At 49.9% G+C, this 20,823-nt stretch overlaps 1 protein-coding gene across 2 annotated transcripts in view; it reads left to right on the plus strand.

Annotated features, from left to right (window-relative positions):
• The window catches only part of TOX2 (TOX high mobility group box family member 2), a 146,359-nt gene that overhangs the window by 91,376 nt on the left and 34,160 nt on the right, over window positions 1-20,823 (plus strand). For both annotated transcript variants that reach the window (XM_058287125.1, XM_071211724.1), the window contains exon 3: window positions 2,288-2,533. In XM_058287125.1, the coding sequence (XP_058143108.1) occupies window positions 2,288-2,533 (246 nt within the window). The remainder of the gene's footprint in view (window positions 1-2,287; window positions 2,534-20,823) is intronic.

Below are 20,823 nucleotides of genomic sequence, written 5' to 3' on the forward strand. Positions count from 1 at the left end.
GGCCACGCAGGGGTGTATAATGGGCTCTGATCTACTCTGGAGAGTTTGAGGAAAGACATTTAAACCAAACCTATTGGTGAGGGACAACTAGGAATGAGCCAGATGAAGGAGAGGGTATGGTGGGCACAGCGTTCCTGGCAGAGGGAAAAGCATTTGTGAGAGCCCCGAGGCAGGAAAGATGACTGTGGCCAGAGTGATAGGGGCCAGGCCGTGCGAGGAGTTTCAGCGCCAAGTTTGGGACTTTGAACCTCTCCTGAGGGCCGTGGGGAGCACCAGGGCGTTTTAAAGGCAGGGAGTGACACGGTGAGATGATCGTCTTGATAAAGACCCCTCTGCTTGCATAAAGGAAACAGATGGGGGGGAGAGAGGACAAGATTGGGCTCTGGGGAGACCAGTGAGGAGACCATTGCAGTTGTCCAGGTGAGAGACGGAGGTGGCCTGGACGGGGACAGTGGCAGTGGGGACGGAGAGAAGTGGACAGGTTTGAATGACATTTTGGAGGGGCTTCCTTGGATTTGAGGGGTGACTAAGGGAGTGAGAGAAGGGGACTCCCAAGTTTGTGGCTGGATGGGGGAATAGGGTCATTTTCTAGACACAAGGACCAGCTGAGGGAGGCGTGGGTGCAGGCAGGGGGGTGACTGCCGCTGTGGGCCTGTTGACCTGGAGATGCTTGTGAGACATCCAGTGGGAGCACCGAGGGGGCGTTCAGGGCGGTGTCAACGTGGGCACCGAGATGGGAACCAGAGCTGAGACTGGGTGAGGCGCACCTGGTGGGGCCGTGGCAGGGAGAGGAAGGCTCAGGACTGAGCCTGGAGACACTCCAACATGAAGGGGGACATGGGGACCAAGGAGAAGGAGAAGCAGGGGGACGGCAGGTAACAGGAGGGTGTGAGGCTGAGGAGGGGCCTTCCAAATGAAGGAAGGGAGCAGCCCCTGAGCGCTGCTGAGAGGACAAGCGAGATGCGGGCGGAACAAGGCCTGCTGGGGTTGGTGACATGGACATCACTGGCTGGTGAGGGCATCGGGGCGGAGGAGGCAGAGCGCAGTGGACCGTGGAGTTCATGGGCAAATGGAGAGGGACGGGGGGGAGGCCAGCCTTGCAGGACTGGAGAGGGGTCGCTGGACAGGGCTGGGGAACTGTTCAGACCAGAAGGAGCTGAGCACATCTAAACACAGCTGGGAGTGGCCCAGCGGAGGGCAGGCCGAAGACTGAGAAGCAGGGACGATTCTTGGGCTCACCGAGGTCCACAGGGCAGAGGGAGGGGTGGGGACATTGGCCTTAGGAAGGAGAGATGGCACTTCCGCTCTCCCAGCAGGAGGAGAGGGGCACCGAGTAGGCAGATTCTAGTTTTGGGGTCAGGCTGTTGTTGGAGATACTTTCTGCTTTCCCTAGGTCCTCTGCTAAGAGCAAAGGAGAGAAAGAGTGAAGACTTAGGAGACACTGAAAGTCTTAAGAGAATGTGGAGCAGTTCCCAATGGCATCAGAGGCCTAGCAGAGGCGGTGGAAGGTTGGGTTCTCAGCTGGGGTTGGGTTTTACCATCCAGGTGCCTGGCATAGAAGGGCACAAGGGGCTTGCTGTCCTCCTCCCCCACCCCACGTTTCTGATTACCTACGAACTACTCCCCCTGCCTCCCCTCACCGCCCCCCTACAGCAATCTCTCTTCCCCAAATCCTGTAGCACTCATATCCTTGACCACAAAATTATATAATTTGACTTATGGGTCCCTTGTCTTGGAGGAGATGCATGTAAGGGCAAAATTACCTTAGCGCCCACATATATGCACCAAAATGCATCAAACTATAATCCAAAAAGCATTGTCATCACCCTTGGGTACCATGTTAAGATGTTTGGAGATTTTTCCCTTGTCTTTTTCTTTCCCCCCCTTTCCTTCCCCACAGTAGAGATATCCTACAAAGTGTTCCAAGTGTATTTATTTTAGGAGGTGGCTGCCCTGGGAGCAGGGTGGACAGAGGACAGGGGCAGGCACCAGAAGCCTGGCAGCTCCTTGAAGAGGCTGCTGCAGCCCCAGCAGCAGGGGGACGTTGTGGGTCAGCTGGGTCCGTACCAGGCTGGTGACTCCGGGAGAGCAGGTTGTCGTATGCAGAGAGGAGGCCTCCGTCTGGGGCCATGGCCCGGCAGAGGCAGGGGCTTACCCTGACCCTCTGCCTCCTCTCCTTTGCCGAGGGGGTGCTGTCGTTATTGCCGTGGCTGTGACTGGTGCCACTGAGCCTGTCCTGCAGTCGTAAGACACTGACCCCAGACAACGTGTCCTTTTGACCTTGTAGAGCTACAACAGCCAGAACGAGAGCAACGAGGACTATGAGATCCCCCCGATAACACCTCCCAACCTGCCCGAGCCAGCCCTCCTGCACCTGGGGGACCACGACGCCAGCTACCACCCGCTGTGCCACGGCCTCACGCCCAACGGTCTGCTCCCCGCTTACTCCTACCAGGCCATGGACCTGCCGGCCATCATGGTGTCCAACATGCTGGCCCAGGACAGCCACCTGTTGTCCGGCCAGCTGCCCACGGTGAGTCGCCGTCACCCGCTGTGGGACCCACACGCCTCGGGGGCTGTTGGGTACTGCAGGGAAGGGGGTTGAGAAGAGAATAGGGGGCCAGGGCCTTGGTGAGGCCCAGACCCTCCACTCGTGGGCAGGGTCTAGGTGCCGTTGGTTGCTTGCCTGGGGGCCTGCAGTGCCCTTGGGTGGCCGTGGAGGGAAATTTAAGGTCTTCACACTGCTCACTTCTCGAGGTCCGTGTACAGTATCTTGAAATTATTATTTTTTTAGACAGTATAATCTCATTTTTTTTTTACTTTTATTTTTAACATTTGTATTGAGATACAATTCACATACCATAAAATTCACCCACTTAAACTGGACAATTCAGTGGCTTTAGTATATTCACAGAGTTGTGCAATCATCACCACAGTTAATTTTGAACATTTTCATTGTCCCCAAAAGAAACCCATATCCTTGACCACTCATCCCCTAATTACTCCACCGCCCCAGCCCTAGGTAGCTATTAATGAACTTTCTGTCTCTCTAGGTCAGGGGTTCTGAACCTTTTTGTTCCACGGACCCCTTTGCCAGTCAGGTGACCCCTTCCTAAGTACACACTGTACTGTGTATTATTTAATTAAATGCGTCAAACCTACACCAACACGTCCCACGAGAATTATGTTTTTTTGAGTTTCAATTCAGGTTCACAGACCCCTTGGTAAGAGTCCCTGCTGTAGGTTTACCTTTCTGGACAAGTCATATAAATGGACTCATTGTTGTTATTTTTTAGTCGTGTCTTGCTTAAGGTGCATGGAAGAACGTGATGACTGAGTTGAAATCTGGGCAGTAAGTCGAAAGTTGGCAGAACAAAGGCAGGAAGGAACCCTCGGGCCTGGGGAACAGCATGCACCAAAGCAGGAGGCAGGAGGGCACGCGGTGCTTGGGGACGGCACATGGTTCCTTCTTTTATTTCACTGGAGAGGAAGGACCTGGAGCCAAGGAAGAAGGGAGACAGGGAAGGAGGAGCTGGAAGAGCTCAGCAGAGCCTGTGTTATAAAGAGCCATGCTAAGGAGAGGTCTGATTTAAAGCAAGAGCTGTAGAAAAATCTGGACCTTTTTTTGTACAGTAGAAACACTTCCCTAGGTCAATCCTAGTACTTTGAAACAACTGTGGTTTGTGGATTTTGTTTCTCAATTTTATTTTTTGCTTTTTTCTTCACAGTTAGTGTTACATACTTGTCATGACTCCTAAATTCATTCCTAAACTCCAGGAACTGACCTCAAAGTAGCTTAAGCAAAATAGATGGAAATATCCAAGGGCGGACAAAGGGTTTCAGATACAGGTGGATCCAGGAGCTCTGAGTATGATTAGGGCCCCAGCCCTGTCTTCAGATCATGGATAAACTCCATCCATATGGGAGGTGTAATGGGTGCTGGCAGCCCCGTCTTCCCTGACAGTTTGGGCTGGTCATCCAGCTTCACTGGACCAAGCACCATGTCCAGGAGGAAACCATCCTTGATTTTGCCAGATTGGATCACAGATGCACCTGTGGCAGTGAAGAAAGGGCCACTTGATTGATTTTGCCATTAGAATCCTGCGGTGCTGGGGAGGGCATGTTTCTCTGCAGTGGCTGCTCAGAGACCACAGACAAATTTGTGACCCGGTTCTAGCAAATGCCTGGGACCTTAGGACATGCAGTGTCTATCCTAACAACCATAACTAAATTGTATGGATCATGTGCTCTTCTTAGTTACTACCACCAGATTTCCTTGCTTAAAAAAATCTGCTGTACTCTGCGTATTTTGGCAAGCCACATCACAGTGGGTTTTTTGTTGTTTTTTGGTTTGTTTTTGGAAGCCAGGTGAGAAGAACTGGATGGAGAGGAGGGAGGGAGGAAGCCAACTCAAGAGCCACGTTTTATGATATTCTGGTTCTAACAAAGAGGTTAATGAAAACTGATGCTCCACCTCATGAGGGATATTTTCCATTTGGCCCCATCAGTTTTGAAGGCCTTCTCCTTCCTCATCCCTCCCTGAGAGACCTGACAGTTCAGCCTCTACATCTCACACTGTGGGACTGCTCGTTCCTTAACTGCTTTCCCAGTTCTTTTCATAGCAAAAGCCTCACTTCTCTCGACTCTCCATCCCACTTCGGGATTTACGGTAACACAAGCAAGAGCAGGCCAGGTGTATGACACGGGGGCCGTGAGTGCCAGGGTAAGCATTGCTGGCTGTTGGGGCCATTGGTTAATCTGGATGGTGTGGGGCAGTGGTCAGTCCCACAGACTGACGTTCGAATCATGGCTCCAGCCCTAAGCTTCTGTTTCTAGTCCTGGGAATCGTAACAAGACCTACTCAGGACTGTGCTGCAGAGGTTCTGGGACAATGTCTGTGACATCTTGGCAAATGTCTCTCAGAGAGTAAGCAGTCAGTATTTGCTGCTGTTATGATTAGTAATAAAAATAAATTCCCACTGTAACCAAATTACAGTGTTTTCCCTTAAGTCTCATCTGCCTAAAGGAACAGATGGCAAATACTCCCAGGTACATTTGCAGGACCACCTGGCTGTAATGGCTGTGATAATTACATAGCATGTTATCTGTTTAGCAAAGATGACCCCCTAGTGACCCCTCCTAGGAAATGCTTGTGTTGGGCTCTGTCCAAATAGGCACTTTGTCATCGTTTTCCAGATTTCCTTAAAACCAGCTCATATTTAAGATGCATCACAAATTCAGAGAGTCTTTATTCTTCCATTAGAGTCGTGAGGGTTCACTGAATTTTCTATTCCCTCGTTATGTAATGAAAGATAAGCCAAGCCGTATTACCCAGGGGACGGCAGCTAGACCAACTGGGAAATCCATGTGAGAACATCTGCCTGCATCGGGAATTGGGCAGAGGGGGACAGGGGACCCTTAAAGACAAGTAAAAAACAATTTTTTTTGAACTGCGGGACGAAGGTGGAGGGTGTGTGTAGGTGTGTGCACACGTGTGTGCACACGGACACACACTCTCTGGATGATACTGGAATTTGAGGCAGCACCTGCTAGGTGTCAAACACTGTACAGAAGGCATTGCAGATGATTTCTCATGTAATGCTTCCAAGAACTGGGTGAGGTCGGTGTTTCTATAAAATCTCTTGTGGATGAAGATCTGGAGGCTCTAGGAGGTCATGATCATATTAGTTTCCTGTAGCTGCTGCAACAAATTACCATGAACTTGATGACTTAAAACAATAGGGATTTATTCTCTCGCAGTTCGTGGGACCAGAATTCTGAAATCCAAAGCTCCAGGCCAAAACTGAGGTGCCAGCAAGGTCTCAGTGCCAGCTCCACGGGAGCACCTGCCCTGCCTCTTCCAGCTCTGGGGACTGCCGGCATTCCTTGGCTTGGGCTGCATCACTCCACGGTCACCTGTCCTTCCCTCTGTCTGTCTAGTCTCCCTCTGCCTCCCTCTTAAAAGGAGACCTGGGGTGGCATTTAGGGCCCACCTGGATAATCCAGGATCATCTCCCCACCTCAAAATCCTTAGCTCAATCACATCTGCAGAGACTCTTTTTCCAAATAAGGTAAGATTTCCAGGCTCCAGGGATTAGGACCTGATATCTCTGGGAGACCACAGCGTTTTACCAAGAGCTTCCTAGGTAGCAGGCATTGTTCTGGGCTCTGCCATAGGAGAAGCCTTTGAGAAACTGCTAGTGCACATGGAGAGACGGGCAAAGTGGCCATTTCTAAAAATGTAGTAAATGCTCTGATAAGGTCAGTGCATGCTGCTCGGTGTGCCCAGACCAGGGGCCTGGATCAGATGTGGGATTATTTTCTAGATAGAGGGAGTGATGGCCTGATGCATAGTGTCTTCTATAAATATTTTATGGATGAAGGGATGTCATACCGCCAATAAGTAGGAAAACCAGAATTCAAACCCAGCTCTGCCACCTACCATCCACCCCTCAGTTTTGCCAGGCGATCAAGGGACGGAGCTAGGGAAACGGACTTTGGCCCAGTGGTTAGGGCGTCCGTCTACCACATGGGAGGTCCGCGGTTCAAGCCTCGGGCCTCCTTGACCCGTGTGGAGCTGGCCCATGCGCAGTGCTGATGCGCGCAAGGAGTGCCGCGCGCCACGCAGGGGTGTCCCCCGCGTAGGGGAGCCCCACGCGCAAGGAGTGCACCCATAAGGAGAGCCGCCGAGCTCAAAGGAGGGAGCAGCCTGCCGAGGAATGGCACCGCCCACACTTTCTGTGCCGCTGATGACAACAGAAGCGGACAAAGAAACAAGACGCAGCAAAAAGACAACCGGGGGAGGGGAGGGGAATTAAATAAAAATAAATCTTTAAAAAAAAAAAAAGGGACGGAGCTGCCAGACTGCAGGGCAGAGGGCACAGAGGGTGCCCTGATGGCCACAGGGCCTTGGGAGCTATCTCCACCAGCTGACATGTGTCAAGGATCGTCCCTGTAAGAGGCAGCTGAGGCCCAGGGCATTCGGCAGCTACGTCATCAGTGCCAGGCCCTCTTTGGTTCTGATCCCAGAGGCCACTGGTCCCTTCTGGTGCCCTGCCCTGGCCCACTCCGCCTCCTGGGCATGCGTGGGAATCAGCCTTTCTGCTGCTAGCAGGAGTCTGTACAGTATTGGAATTGGCTCCTTTAAATATGCTTGAGGCTTCTCTCTCTTAAGGATTCTTCTGTCTTAACTGATTAAACATTCATTTCCAAGACAAAAAGAGTCAATTTAGTATGAAAGATATATTTTGCCGGTTTAATTTAAAGTGCTGCACCTCCATCTGACCCCTATTTTCATAACTCAATAATTTTATCCTGTGTTGATTGTCTCATTTTGAGAGAGATATTGTATGTATAAATCAGTTTCTAAAATATCCAAAGAAACGAGAAGAGTGGAATTTATTAAGCAGCTTCTTTTAAGTCTGAAATCATTTATTTGGGGTTGTCCTTGGGATATGTTTGCACTTATGGTCCTTCTTACCTGGGAGAGGAATTATCCTGGAAAGGCACAGTGCTTGACATTCCCCAGGCAAGTTCCTTTTACAGACCAGAGAAACTCCTAGGAGAGCCTTGGGTAAGTAGCGACAGGGACTGGAAATGAGTTCTGGCACAAGCCATAGATTCTGGCGATGTATGAGGTTTGCCTGAGCTGCGTCCTCTCGTCATTGTGGTTGTGTGGTCTAGTCGTAGACCTCAGTTAGCACAGGGGCAGCATATGGTGTCTGTTGGGGACTGGATCATGTACCCCACAGAAGATATGCTCAAGTCTTAATCCGCCTTCCTGTGGGTGTCAACCCATTTGTATGTAGGACCTTGGAAGATGTCATTAGTTCTGAGGTGGCGCTTAATCTGCATGACTAAAAGCCTTATGAAGGGAGGAAATTCTGTGCCATCAGAAAAAGTCAAAGGGAAAAGCCAGAAGCCAGTGAAAACAGAAGAGACGACACAAGGCCAGAGAGATGGCCACATGCTGGGAGGCAGAGACACACCCCAAGGAACCCTAAGGATTGTTGCAGGCCAGTGCCAGCCCGCTGCAGGCTTTGGGGAGAAAGTGTGGCCTTGTCAACACCATGATTTGGGTGATAGCCAGCCGCTCATTGGGTGGTATTAGTCCCAGCATCTATGAAAACCAAGATGGCGTCATTCAAGCATTTACACATTCTCCTCCCAGCTTTGGCTCTTGTTTTTTCTGGGACTTTGGACAGGTCACTTCTCTACTGGTCTCAGTTTTCCCATCTATGGAAAGGGGGTTGAGCTTCCAGTTCTGGTGAACTCACAGACAGGAAAATGGGCATAATTGCATGGTCAGCTGTGACATTCTGGACTAATGTGTGAGATTTGGGTTGGATTGACCCTCCTCCACTACCACCTTCACCTCTGGCCTGGGAAGCTCAAATTCCTTCAATGTGGATCAAAATCCTGAGTGTTGGGCTGGTTCCTTTAGGTCCTTTGTGTTCTAGGTCCATGTCCCAGAGCATCTGGCCAAGACTGGTTCTTGCCCTGCATGGATCGTGCTGGGGCTCATGACCCAGGGATCTCCCACCCAAGTGAAGGGCCTCTCCAGATCAGAGTCCTGGGGTTGTCTGTTCGGCAGGAGACCAGGTAGTACCCTAGTTGCTACTTTATCCCCTTGCTTTCGAGATGGTTCCCATGAGAGCCTGAGTTAGCCCTGGGTTAGGGCTGGGAGTCTGGGGCAGGGCTTAGAACCTGGGGTGGGGTCTGGAGCTTGGGAACAGGGCTTAGAACCTGGGGTGGGACCTTTTCCTGACTCTGGGAGGTCCTGAATATACCTCCTGATAGTCCCCCCTTCTGTTCCTATTCACATCTCCCCTCCATTTCCTCTTCCCCTCTCATCCCCTTCTCTGCTTTATCCCCTCCTCTCTCAGGAAGTTCAATCTCTGATTCTTAGAAGCTGAGATCCAGGAGATCCCTTCCTGGTCCCAAGGCAGCCCCCAACCCTTTTCCTCTGAATTTCTGAGCCACAAGGGGCAATAAAGACCTCCTGGTCCAACCTATTCATTTTCTTGTTTTTAATGCATAACGTGTTTTTGTTTTTGTTTTGTTTTAGATTAGTTCTGTTAGCTTTGGCTGTGTTAACGAACTACTCAGCCTTAGTGGCTTAAAACAATGAGATTTTTTTTTATTTCTCACAACTCTGTAGATAAGCAAAAGCTCGGCTTAGCCCTGGGGCCAGCCTACAGCTTGGCTGGGACGGGGTGGTCTGGGTTGGCCTTACCCACATCTCAGCATTTGGCCAAATGTCATCTGGAAGCGTTGGGCATGACTTGGCCATGGGTCTCTCATCACATGGTGACCTGGGCCTGTTCAAATGTGGTGATGGGGACAGGATTCCCAAGAGCAACGAGAAAGAGTAGGCCCCAGTGTGTAGGCACTTTTAAACCTTTGCGTGCATCATGTTGGCTAATGTCCCAAAACAGTCACGTGGTCAAACCCTGACAGAGGGAGTGGAGAAATAGACTGCACTTCTTGATGGTAGAAGTGGCAAAGTCATATTGCAGAAGAGTATGATGCAGGAAGGGAAAGAAGTTGTGGCTGTTTTTGTGATCTATTTTGATAATGTTTTGGTTTGTGTTTTATTTTTAGTGAGGTGTTTTTTTACCCCTGACATAGAGAATCATCTAATGGTTAGGAACCTGAGCTCTGGGGTCAGCCTGACCTAAGGTCAAAACCTAGCTCCACCGTTTATTATCTACCATGTGACCCAGAGCTGGGATGACTCCTCCCCACGGCTCAGGTTTTCACCTGTAGAGTGGAGGTGATGTCACCTGCCTGGTGGGAACTCATGAGGTTTACATGATGTAGGTAAAGTGTTCAGGCCAGTGCCTGGCAGAGAATAGACATTTCAAAAAATGTCAGCCACTCTATTTATTAATTTATTTTATCAACAGGGTTTAGATGTCTATAGTCTTGTATCTAAGTCTGTCCATCCTGACCTGCTGGGGATCTAGGTAGCTTTGCTGGGGCCATGGCCAGACTAGTTCACCCAAAGGAATATCCACGAAGTGAGCTTTGGAAAAGTCAGGTCAGAGTTTGTGAGGTTGTGGGAAGTGGGAGAAGGCCCCAGCTGGGGGTTAGGGTGGGAAGCCGGAGCGGGGGAGTTTCTCCAGGACAGCCGCATCCACAGTCCCACCGCTTGCCAAGAAAGGAGAGCCCGCAACCCCACCCTTCTTGGCTGCCCGTGAGGGGCAGTCTCCATCTTAGTAAAAGCAGGGGCTCCACAGGGACACCTGCAGCTTGGGCTTTTCCGGGTGCCACGTTTCATCTAATTTCCCTCTGAGAGTACCAATCACAGAGGGAAGGGGGGCTGTTCTCCCAAATGGGTCCTCCGAGGGCCCTAGATGGGGATAACCTAGAGCTCTGGCGTTCTTTGTATTCAGCAGAGTCCAGATGAAACCCCCTCCCCATGCTTTCAGGGGCAGTAAGTGAAAGAAATATGTCTTTTTACATTTTATAAAACTGGGAAAAATGGCTTTCAACAGCTTCTGCTCCCCTGCTATAATTATTTATTTTCAAACACTCCTACAGGGGACTGCTCCGTTTTCTTATCCTGCACTCCTTTTTCTCATAAATGAACCATCACTTCAATAAATCATTATGAAAACAGAGACTAACACAGGCTCTGAAAGGTTGAAAGATTTATGTAACACATTTATGTTTCCCATTTTCTCATTCTGGTACTCGGCTGCAAAAGCTAAGCTAATAAAAGCTGCTATTAATATTTCTTGTTGCCTAGCAACCCCAGAGCGGGAGTAATAGCTTCAGCTCGAAAAATAGATGACCGATAAGGAAAAATTCAATTCTTTTATTATCTCAGGGGGAAATGGCCTTTTACTGGAACATTATGATGTACGAGTGTGAAGTTGAACACAAAAGATTTTCTTGTGTGTGTTTGTTTTTCTATTTTTAATGAACATTATTTTACCTCCGCTAACTCTTTTAGGCCACTTTTGTTTTCTTTCATAAACCTCCCCACCCTATTCCTCATGCTTAATTTAGTAGCTATAGTAGTTAAGAATCTGTCAGCATTTCTCTTAGTTTAAAGATGGCTTTTGTAAAGGTTTATAACTTGGTCATAAAAATTCACTCCCAGTTAAAACTCAGGCCAGTGATAAGCTGACACACAGGCAAGCTCTCCATGAACAGGCTCACGTTTGCTGAGAGATAAGACTCAATTTTCCCTACAAGAAAGGTCGAAAAAGAACAAAACGTGTTCTTTTCCATGTCCCAGTTTTCTTTGGAACCCCAGGGATGCTGTCTCTTTGGAGAAAGGTTTGCTCTAAAGTTTGGGGCGTGTTCAAAACCGGGAAGGGATGGGGCTATGGCATTTATGGAGCACCGCTGTTCACAGGTGCCATCGCATCCTCCCAGCAACCCTCTGGGTAGATGCCACTAATAGCCCCATTTTTCAGATATGGAAAGTGAGGCTTGGGGAGGTGAAGGGATCAGCCCAAGGTACCGCCGTGTGCCGTGATGCTTCGCCGCTTTGTGCTTTAGCCCCTGGTCTCTCATCCTCGGCACTGTGGATATTTGGGGCCAGCTGCCTCTGTCGTAGGGGCTGACCCATGCATTGTAAGGCATTCAGCGGCACCCCTGACCTCTACCCGTTAGATGCCAACAGCACCCCTCCCTCAGTTGTGGCAAGCAGAAAGGTCCCTCGACATTGCCAAATGCCTCTGGGGGGACAAAAGTGCCCCCAGTTGAGCCCCACTGCATGCAGTCCTCTCTGCCTGGAAGGCTCTTGCCCCTCCTCCACCTGGTGAACCCCTCCTCCTGCACTAGGGCCAGCTCCCGAGGCGGCTTCTCCCCGAGGCTCTGGATCAGGGCCAGGACCAGGGTGAGGCAAGTGAAGCACTCGCCTTGGGCGTGAAAGGTAAGGGCGCACCGAAAACCTCAGGAATCAAGATAATTAATAACTTCGTAGAGTATTTTAAAAAATCAAAATAAATGTGAAAAATTCACGATGCGCAAAATATCAAAATGGTAAGCTAACTCCTCTTGACATAAAGGTGCAATGGACACAACCAATCCAGTGTCCACATAGAAGAGGTGGCATTGGATTGGGAAAAGTGGACATAATGGACAAAGGGTATGGGGAAAGGCAGGAAGAGATGAGAGGTGGAGGCGTCTTCGGGACATAGAGCTGCCCTGGATGGTGCTTCAGAGGTAATCACCGGACATTGTAAATCCTCACAGGGCCTACATGATGGAATAGAGGAGAGTATGGGCCATGATGTGAACCAATGTATATGAGGTGCAGAGGTGCCCAAAGATGTACTTACCAAATCCAATGGATGTGTCATGATGATGGGAACGAATGTTGTTGGGGGGGGGGGGGAGAGGGGGGGTGGGGGGGTGGGGTTGAATGGGACCTCACATATATATTTTTAATGTAATATTATTACAAAGTCAATAAAAAATAAAAAAATTAAAAAAAAAAATGGTAAGCTAGGTTGGGATCAGTCTGACTTCATGGAAATATGTGGATGTCCATGTGTGCGCCCATCTGTGTGACTTGCCTGGGACTGCTGGAAGGCTGAATTGGAGCTGTACACCCTTCTCTGCACTAGCATCAAGCAAAGGGCCTTGCAAACAGATAACTCTCAGTATCTGAATGGAGAAGAGAGATGACTTGTGCCAGGCCTCATGTCTAGAGCTGGAACTTGAACTCAGGGCCTCTGACTCCCTGTCCAGTGCTCTCTGCCTATAGGGTGAATAGTTGCCTGCAGAGTGGCACTTAGGCCAGAGAAGATTCAATAATGCCCTGGAGTACTCACAGCCCGGGGGACCAGGGGGGCAGATAGCAGTAAACACTGTTCTCCTTGAGGTCAGTTTGGCCATCCCTGTGGGCTGTCGCCTCCCAGCCTCACAGACTGGAGCCAGGTTGGAGCTGCAGCATCTCTGGGGACAGAACCGTGCCAGCCAGCCCCTTGGAGCACTGCTCATGCTCTCTGTGCTCACAGATTCTTTGTCTTGGCCTCTGAAGGATTGGGACCGTACCTTGTTTGACTCTATATCCTCTCAGTGACCTTATCCTAAACGAGCAAGTGGATTTTCTATGCTGTAATCATCTGCTAACATTTATTTAGCACTTACTATGTGCCTGGCCCCCATGTAAGCCCTTTATATTTATTTCATTTAATCCTTTTGAGAAGGAGGTACTATTATTACTGCCATTTTACAGGTAAGAAAATGGAGGCACGGAGAGGTAAAATAACTTGCATCCGGCCAACAACCCTCAGATGAGAGTGCCAAGATTTGGACCCGGGCAGACTTTCTCCCCAGCTGTGCGCTCAAGGTCTGACCTGTATGGCCTTCAAATGAATGAGCAAAGGAGCAGTGAATGAACGTATGAGTAAGGAAGTGAGCAAGCCAGATCGAGACCCACTTGTCATTGACGTTCATAAATAACCACAGCATGAAATGCCAGGTGCTTGGAGCTTCGAACGAGGAACCATCGAAGTGCTGGGGGAGCTCAGAAAGGAGTGGTAGCAGGGAGGACTCCCTGGAGGCAGTGGTCTTGGGTTTGGCCTTTGGGATCAGAGGTCAGTGACAGAAGCCTGAGAGAAGGAAACCTCACAACCTCACCGACCTCCCAGTTCAGGCCCAACCATCGTCCCTTCCCCTGGGATTTGCAAAAAGAGTTCGTCATGTTTTATGATCGCTCGGTTGCCCTCTGGTTCCCACCCCCACCGCCCCTTGCTGGGCTTCTAATCGGAGCCGTAACCTCCCGGCCATAGGGCTGCAAGGGGTGGGCATTTAACTTCCATTCCGGGCGGGATGCCAGGCTTGGTGGAATAAGAGCTCTGAGACCTGCTCCCGAGTCATGAGGGAGAATTCAGAGAGACTCGCAGCAGCAGCATTTGTCAGCTGCAGCTTTACTGTTACTCGGCCTAATGGCTCTTGCCTCTGAGTGCATATTCAGTACCATGTTTGGGAAAATGAGCTTTTAATGTACCGCCGGCTTTGCTGAGAAACCATCTCTGGCTTCACAAAAGGTCTGGAGCACGTAAAACTTGAGATTTATTGGAGTCATTTTCCCCCTGCTCTGGCTGGATAATAAAGAGTCAGTCTCGTGCACTTTCTTCCCCTCATTTTGCAGCTTTGTCCATTTAGAACCCTGAGTCTTTATACAAGGCAGCAAGACAAATAAAGCCCATCTAAATATTAAATCTCCAGAAGCATGCAGCAGTGCGCTCCTGGAGCCGAGGGGCCAGGAATGTTCCGAGGAGAAGCGCCTCCTGCTGGAGGAGCCAGGTTGGGGCCGTGGCCGGGGCTGTAATGGGGGCAGCGTGGTGCCAAAGCGAGGTCGCGTGACTGGGAGCCTGCGGCTCGGGGACCCTGTTCTGCCCCACGGTGTGATCTTGGGCAAGTTGCTTTCCCTCTCTGAAAGATGGAGTGAAGATCCAAGGAAGATGGAGCTGGTGGTACCTACTCCACCGGACGGTTGTGAGAATCAAAGTGTGATGAAATAGTCCTGGCGCTTAGCCCCGTATGTGGGATTCTGCAGACATCTGGTAAGGGTTTGTTGATTGACTGATGGACTGACCGACTGAATGAATGAAAAATAAATGCTGCCTGTGGAAACACTTCATAAACTGTAGAGTGCCATCCCCTTCAGTGTTGGAGAGTCATCCAGATGGTGACCAAATGGCCTATTCTGTGACGGTGCAGCCCACCATAGCTCATCTAACCCTCCTATCATCTTGGGAAGGAGATGGAGCATGCTCAGTTTACAGATGTGTCTCTGAGATCAGAAGGGCAAGTGGCTGATGCAGAGTCACATGGCCGTAAGCGCTGGTGGCAGAGCGGGAGCCTCGTTCCTTGTGCCCTCAGCATTGTACGGAAGCATCCCTTCCCCCAGCCCTCAGCCGTGGGCTTCTGAACTGGGAGGTGGGGACTCTCGCCCCTGTCTCCCCACCCAGTGTGGGTGCTGGTCAAAGCCCTTGGCTGAGACAGAGTTTGGGGAGAGAGCCCCCAGTCGCTGATTCTCCAAACTCTTGGTAGCCAGGAGAAAGGAAAGGAATTTGGGGGTGAGTATTTCGAACTCGTTATTGGGCCTGGGACACCAGACCCCTGGAGGAATCTCTCGCTCAATAAGCCATTGCCCGTCCTTCCTGTGATCCCAGAAACAGATGGAGAGACCAGGAGTGAGAAAGCCGGGGTCGGCGTCCTGCCTTGGTCACTCACCAATGTGTGGGGCAAGTCCTGCTTTCTTCCGATGTTGAATGGAAACAGTCGGATGACCTCAGGGAGCTGGAGAGCATCAAGAGAGAGAGTGTCCATAAAACGCCTCATGACTGGGCACTTTAGGAGGGCGAGGGGTTGCGGGTCAGAGTCTCAGGTCTGGAGAGCTCAGCGGGAAGGGAGGGAGGGCTCTGCGGTCACACGCTGTCGGCCACGTGTGCGCTCAGCTGTGTGGTCGCAGCCAAGCCGCCTCACCTCTCCACGCCACAGTTTCCTCACGGCGTTGCTGTGCGGAGGAAATCAGACATGCTGGGTGGCATCCAGATCTGCACGGGAGGGAGGCGCGCCTCACCCCGCAGGGCGCTCTGCAGTGTGAATTAGACCTCAGAGTGGGGCCCAACGTGAGGCAAGGGGACCAGCACCTGTGCCTCTGTGTGCGGTGGGAGTCGGTCGTTGATCACAGGCTGCAGTGGGAGGGGGGCTCATGCGGACCCTCCTAGGTCGGGTGGCTCCCACTGGCCAAGGTGAGCTTCTGGCACCCAGGCACCCAGCATCTGTTACACCAGTGGTTCTCAAAATGTGGGCCTTGCACGAGCAGGCTCAGCATCATCCGGGAACTTGTTAGAAATGCAGACACTCAGGTCCCACCCCAGACCTACTGAATTGGGGTGGGACCCTCCCCCAACCTGTACTTTAACCAGCCCCCAGGCGATGTGATTCTGATGCATGCGTAGCACCCCTGGACGGTGGTCATCTTCAGCTGAGTCTCAAGTTCTTTGATTTTAGGACCCACAGAACTGTCGTTTGTGTCTCTGCCCTCTGGAGCATTCCATTGCACCTGTGACAGTTGTCAACCTTTCCCCCAGGGAAACCCGGGGTTCCAGCTCTCTGCCTGTGGCTCCTGAAGCTTCTCAACCTCTCCTGCCTCTTGTTGGCTCAGGCGTTGAGTCAGACACCTGGCAGGAGGACAGTCCCCAGCCTGGGATCAGAAAGACAACAGCTTTCCTTAAATTGTGGAATGCTTCATCCTCATAAGCAGAGTCAGAAGAAAATGCAATCCATGCAAAGAAGGGCCACCCCCAGGCAAGGGAACACATGAGGCCCTCTGTGTGACCAGGAGGCAGGTTCTGCCAGCTGCTTATGTGTGAGTGTGCACGGGCATCAGGTAAGGGGTGAGCCGTGAAGCCCATTCTCAGAAATCATGAGAAGATAGTGTGAGCGGTTGGGCAGAAAAGCCTCAAGCAGGACATCTGTAGCAGCAGGAACAGCTGGACCAGGAGAATTGGGTCTTGGTCAAAGGCACAGAGTGACAGCAGAGTGTGGGGCCCTGCGCTGAACTCCTGGGGCCAGAGGGTCAGTCCGAGATGGTCACTACCCCATCGTCCAGGTCTCCTCTTCTCCCTCAAGAACCCCAGACCTCAGTCCCCTATGCTTTTGCATACAGGACCACCCCAGCCCTCCCATTCACCTGCCCTGTGAACTTGACACTCACTCACTACTCCTGTGTTCCTGCTGGGAGAAGCAGAATTCTGTGTGACTTGCCTCTGTATTTCGCTTCCTGCCAACACACATTGGGAACTGGTTCCCTGAAGAAAGTTACTCGCTTGAGCTTTGGTGAACAAGGTAGATTTGCTGGGGATTTCTGTGCTCCTGAGTTCATTTGTGTGCCCAATGCCATTGTTGGGTGGCTGGTGATGAAAGCTGCCTAATGTTAACGGCTGAGCCATTTTGTCCACTTGATGGTTCAGCCCTTCTTCTCTCATGAATGCTTTTTGATTGGCAAAACGTGAGATTCACTCCTACCCACTCCTACCCACCACCTGCATGCTCTGTCCCAAACCAGCTTCTCTCCAGATTTCCAGTTCTTTTACTTTCATGCTCTTGACCAGGAAGCCAGACCATTGTCCACTGCCCACAAACCTTAGGCCACTTCTCTTTCCATGCACATGGATGATCAGGTGCAGTGCTCACAGCCCCGCCCATTGAGAAGATTTTTCTTCTCTACTCCCTTTCTAGGCCCCTCATGAATGTTGCTATAATAGAGTCACCGTCCACTTTGGCACGGACCCACCAGCAAACTATGCTTAGACTTCTCCAGAGCACTGCAGGCCCTACCTTACTGAAGGGCCCAAGTGGCCAGGCTGCTTGCACTGACGCTGGGCCTGCTGTGGAGCCCTCTCCTGTTCTGGGCCACCCTCAAAGCTGGCAGTTTTCTGGGTCACCTGTATATGGGGTAGAACATATATTTAGGTGTGGAATGTGTGACCTCCAGAACCCAAAGAGGCCTGCCAAGCGCTTGCTTGCTTTTTTTATGGTAGGAGAAGCAAGATGCAGAAATTTTTCTCTGCTTTGGAGGGGATGTCCCTAGTGTGCTCCTTTCTCTGGACCTCTGAGAACTTCGTGGAAGTGGCAGGTCTGGGAATCTTGAATCTTCATATGGTGCATCTCCCACCCTCTTGAATGCCCTTGTTGGTCGGGACAATGTCATCAAAGGTCAGTGTGATGGCCTCTGGGATGCTCAGATCTCTTCAGGCTATTTTTTGACCAAGGGCAGGAGAGTCAGCACAGCCCAGAGGCAAAATTGTAAGAGTATTGTTGTATGACCCACATGAAGGCAAACTATTCCTGATCCTCTTTTCTAACTGGAATAGAAAAGAATGCACTTGCCAAATCAGTGACCACGTACCATGTATCTGAGAACTTATTGATCTGCTCTAGCAATGAGACCTTATCTGGCACAGCAGCTGTCCACTTTAACTCGCTCTCCTATGATTCACATTTTCTTTTTTTTTTTTTAAGATTTTTTAAAAAATTTATTTATCTCTCCCCCTTGCCGCTCACTTGCTGTCTGTTCTGTGTCCATTCACTGCGCGTTCTTCTGTGTCTGCTTGCTTCCCTTTGTGGCATCATCTTACTGTGCCAGCTTTCCATGGGAGTGGGCCATCAGCCCCCTGCAGGCGCAGGCCATCAGCTCTCCGCGGGTGCAGGCCAACTTGCCTTCACAAGGAGGTGCTAGGAAATTAACCCAGGGCCTCCCATATGGTAGATGGGAGCCCAATCGGTTGAGCCACACCCACCTCCCGCATTTTCTTTTACTCTGTCCTGTCTTCTACTGGGGACATTTGTAAATTTTTATTGATTCGTTATATGTAGTTCTTTATATATTAAGAATACTATACCTTTGTCATGTAAGTTGCATGTATTTATTCCCAGTTTACCATTTCCTTTTCATGTAGTTTATTTTTTTTCCTATGTAAGACCTTTACTTTCTTTTTTTTAAAGATTTATTTTTTATTTATTTCTCTCCCCTTCCCCTCCCAATCCCCCCATTTTCTGCTCTCGGTGTCCATTCGCTGTGTGTTCTTCTGTGACCACGTCTATCCTTATCAGCGGCACTGGGAATCTGTGTTTCTTTTTGTTGTGTCATCTTGCTGTATCAGCTCTCCATGTGTGTGGCACCATTCCTGAGCAGGCTGCACTTTCTTTCGTGCTGGGCTGCACTCCTTACGCTCTCCTTGCGTGTGGGGCTCCCCTACGTGGGGGACACCACTGCGTGGCATGGCACTCCTTGCGCGCATCAGCGCTGTGCACGGGGCAGCTCCACACGGGTCAAGGAGGTCCGGAGTTTGAATCTCAGACCTCCCATTTCGTAGGCGGATGCCCTATCCATTGGGCCAAGTCCATTTCCCTGCCTTTACTTTCTATTTAACTAAATCTGTGTTCTTCTTTATAGTTTCTACCTTCAATATGATACTTAGAAAACCCTTCTCCAACAAAATAGATTCTTTTTTTTCTTTATTTATTTTTTTAATATTACATTCAAAAAATGAGGTCCCCATATACCCTCCACCCCCCTCACCCCACTCCTCCCCCCATAACAAAAATCTCCTCCATCATCATGAGACATTCATTGCATTTGGTGAATACATCTCCGAGCACCGCTGCACCTCATGGTCAGTGGTCCACATCATAGCCCACACTCTCCCACGTTCCACCCAGTGGGCCATGGGAGGACATACAATGTCCAGTAACTGTCCCTGTTACTGTTACTGGTCCAGTAACCACCCAGGACAACTCCAAGTCCCAAAAACGCCCCCACATCTCATCTCTTCCTCCCACTCCCTACTCCCAGCAGCCACCATGGCCACTTTCTCCACACCAATGCCACATTTTCTTCAATTACTAATCACAATAGTTCATGAATAGAATATCAGTTAGTCCACTCTAATCCATACTCTATTCCTCCATCCTGTGGACCTTAGAACGGTTGTGTCCACTCCATATCTATATCAAGAGGGGCCTTAGATTCCATATGGATGCTAGATGCTATTCTCCTGCTTTCAGTTGTAGGCAGTCTTGGCTCCCTGGTGTGGTGGTTGACCTTCTTCACCTCCATGTTAGATGAGTGGGGTAAGTCCAATAAACCAGAGTGTAGGAGTTGCAAGTCTGTTGAGGCTCAGGGCCTGGCTATCACATGATCAGTTCAGAGATTCGGGTCCCCTGGGTATACATTAAATCCCAGCATCAACTACAGTTCCACTAAAAGTAACAGGAGAGACTTGTGGACAAAGATCACATCTAAGTCCAGCTCCATTGCACAGAAACACAAACTCCAAAGTAGGGACAACTGAAATGGCACTGAACTCCATCTGCAATGACCATAGAACCTGTGGGTCTCTGTAGCTCTCAGGAGAACCAATACCTGGGGTTGTATCTACTTTATCTGTCTCTGGGGCTCTGCTCAGGTGTGCATAAGGGCAACCCCTCTGATAACCTTCAGGCTCTTTTTGGAGACTCATAGCCATATAAATTCATTTGTCCTTTCCATTTCCCCCTTTTCTTCAGGCCAAAAAGCATTTTTAACTCTTGATATTATATGTAGACTGAGATATTCTGCTGTTCCGAGTTAACCCTTTTATTCAAGGTCATTTTCTAGTTACATCATCAGCTGGTACTTGGTTGTAATCACTTGGTGCCAGGGAGGCTCATCCCCAGGAGTCATGTCCCACACTGGGGGGAAGGCAACATATTTACATGCTGAGTTTGGCTTTGAGACTGGCCACATTTGAGCAACATGGAGGCTCTCAGGAGGTAACTCTTAGGCACCCTGCAGCTCTAGGCCTTGTTCTCATTTCAGGTGTACAGGCTCACAAGCATAGTCATCAGTATCAAGGGCTCATTGTTGGACCTTCATTCTTTTTTGGTCTTTGCCGTTGCACTTGGGGGATTGTTGCTGTTCCTTTAGAGACTGTGATAGAGCTCCCCTGGCTAGGAACTCAGCACTCCCTCAGTTGTTGTTTTTAATTGTAACCAGTATGAAAACATCCAAACATTTTTATGTGCCCTGGATATATGCACTGTAGCACTCCCTGCCAACCATGTGTCCCCTGTCAATGACATCCCACACCAGTATTCCTCCCCTGCCATTGTTGAACCTCTCTGTGCTCCAAAACTTCTTCAAAAGTGAAGCCCAATGTATTGCCAGGTTCCATTAATAGTAAAATGGAATATAGTGATGAGTTTAAAGGTTAGATATAGAATACATATTAATTTAGAAAAATTAAGGTAAAAATAAATTGGGGTATTAAAAAATTTTTAAATGCAAAAGCTTTGTTTTTG

The sequence above is a fragment of the Dasypus novemcinctus genome, chromosome 24 (genome assembly GCF_030445035.2).
Source record: "Dasypus novemcinctus isolate mDasNov1 chromosome 24, mDasNov1.1.hap2, whole genome shotgun sequence".
NCBI lineage: Eukaryota > Metazoa > Chordata > Mammalia > Cingulata > Dasypodidae > Dasypus > Dasypus novemcinctus.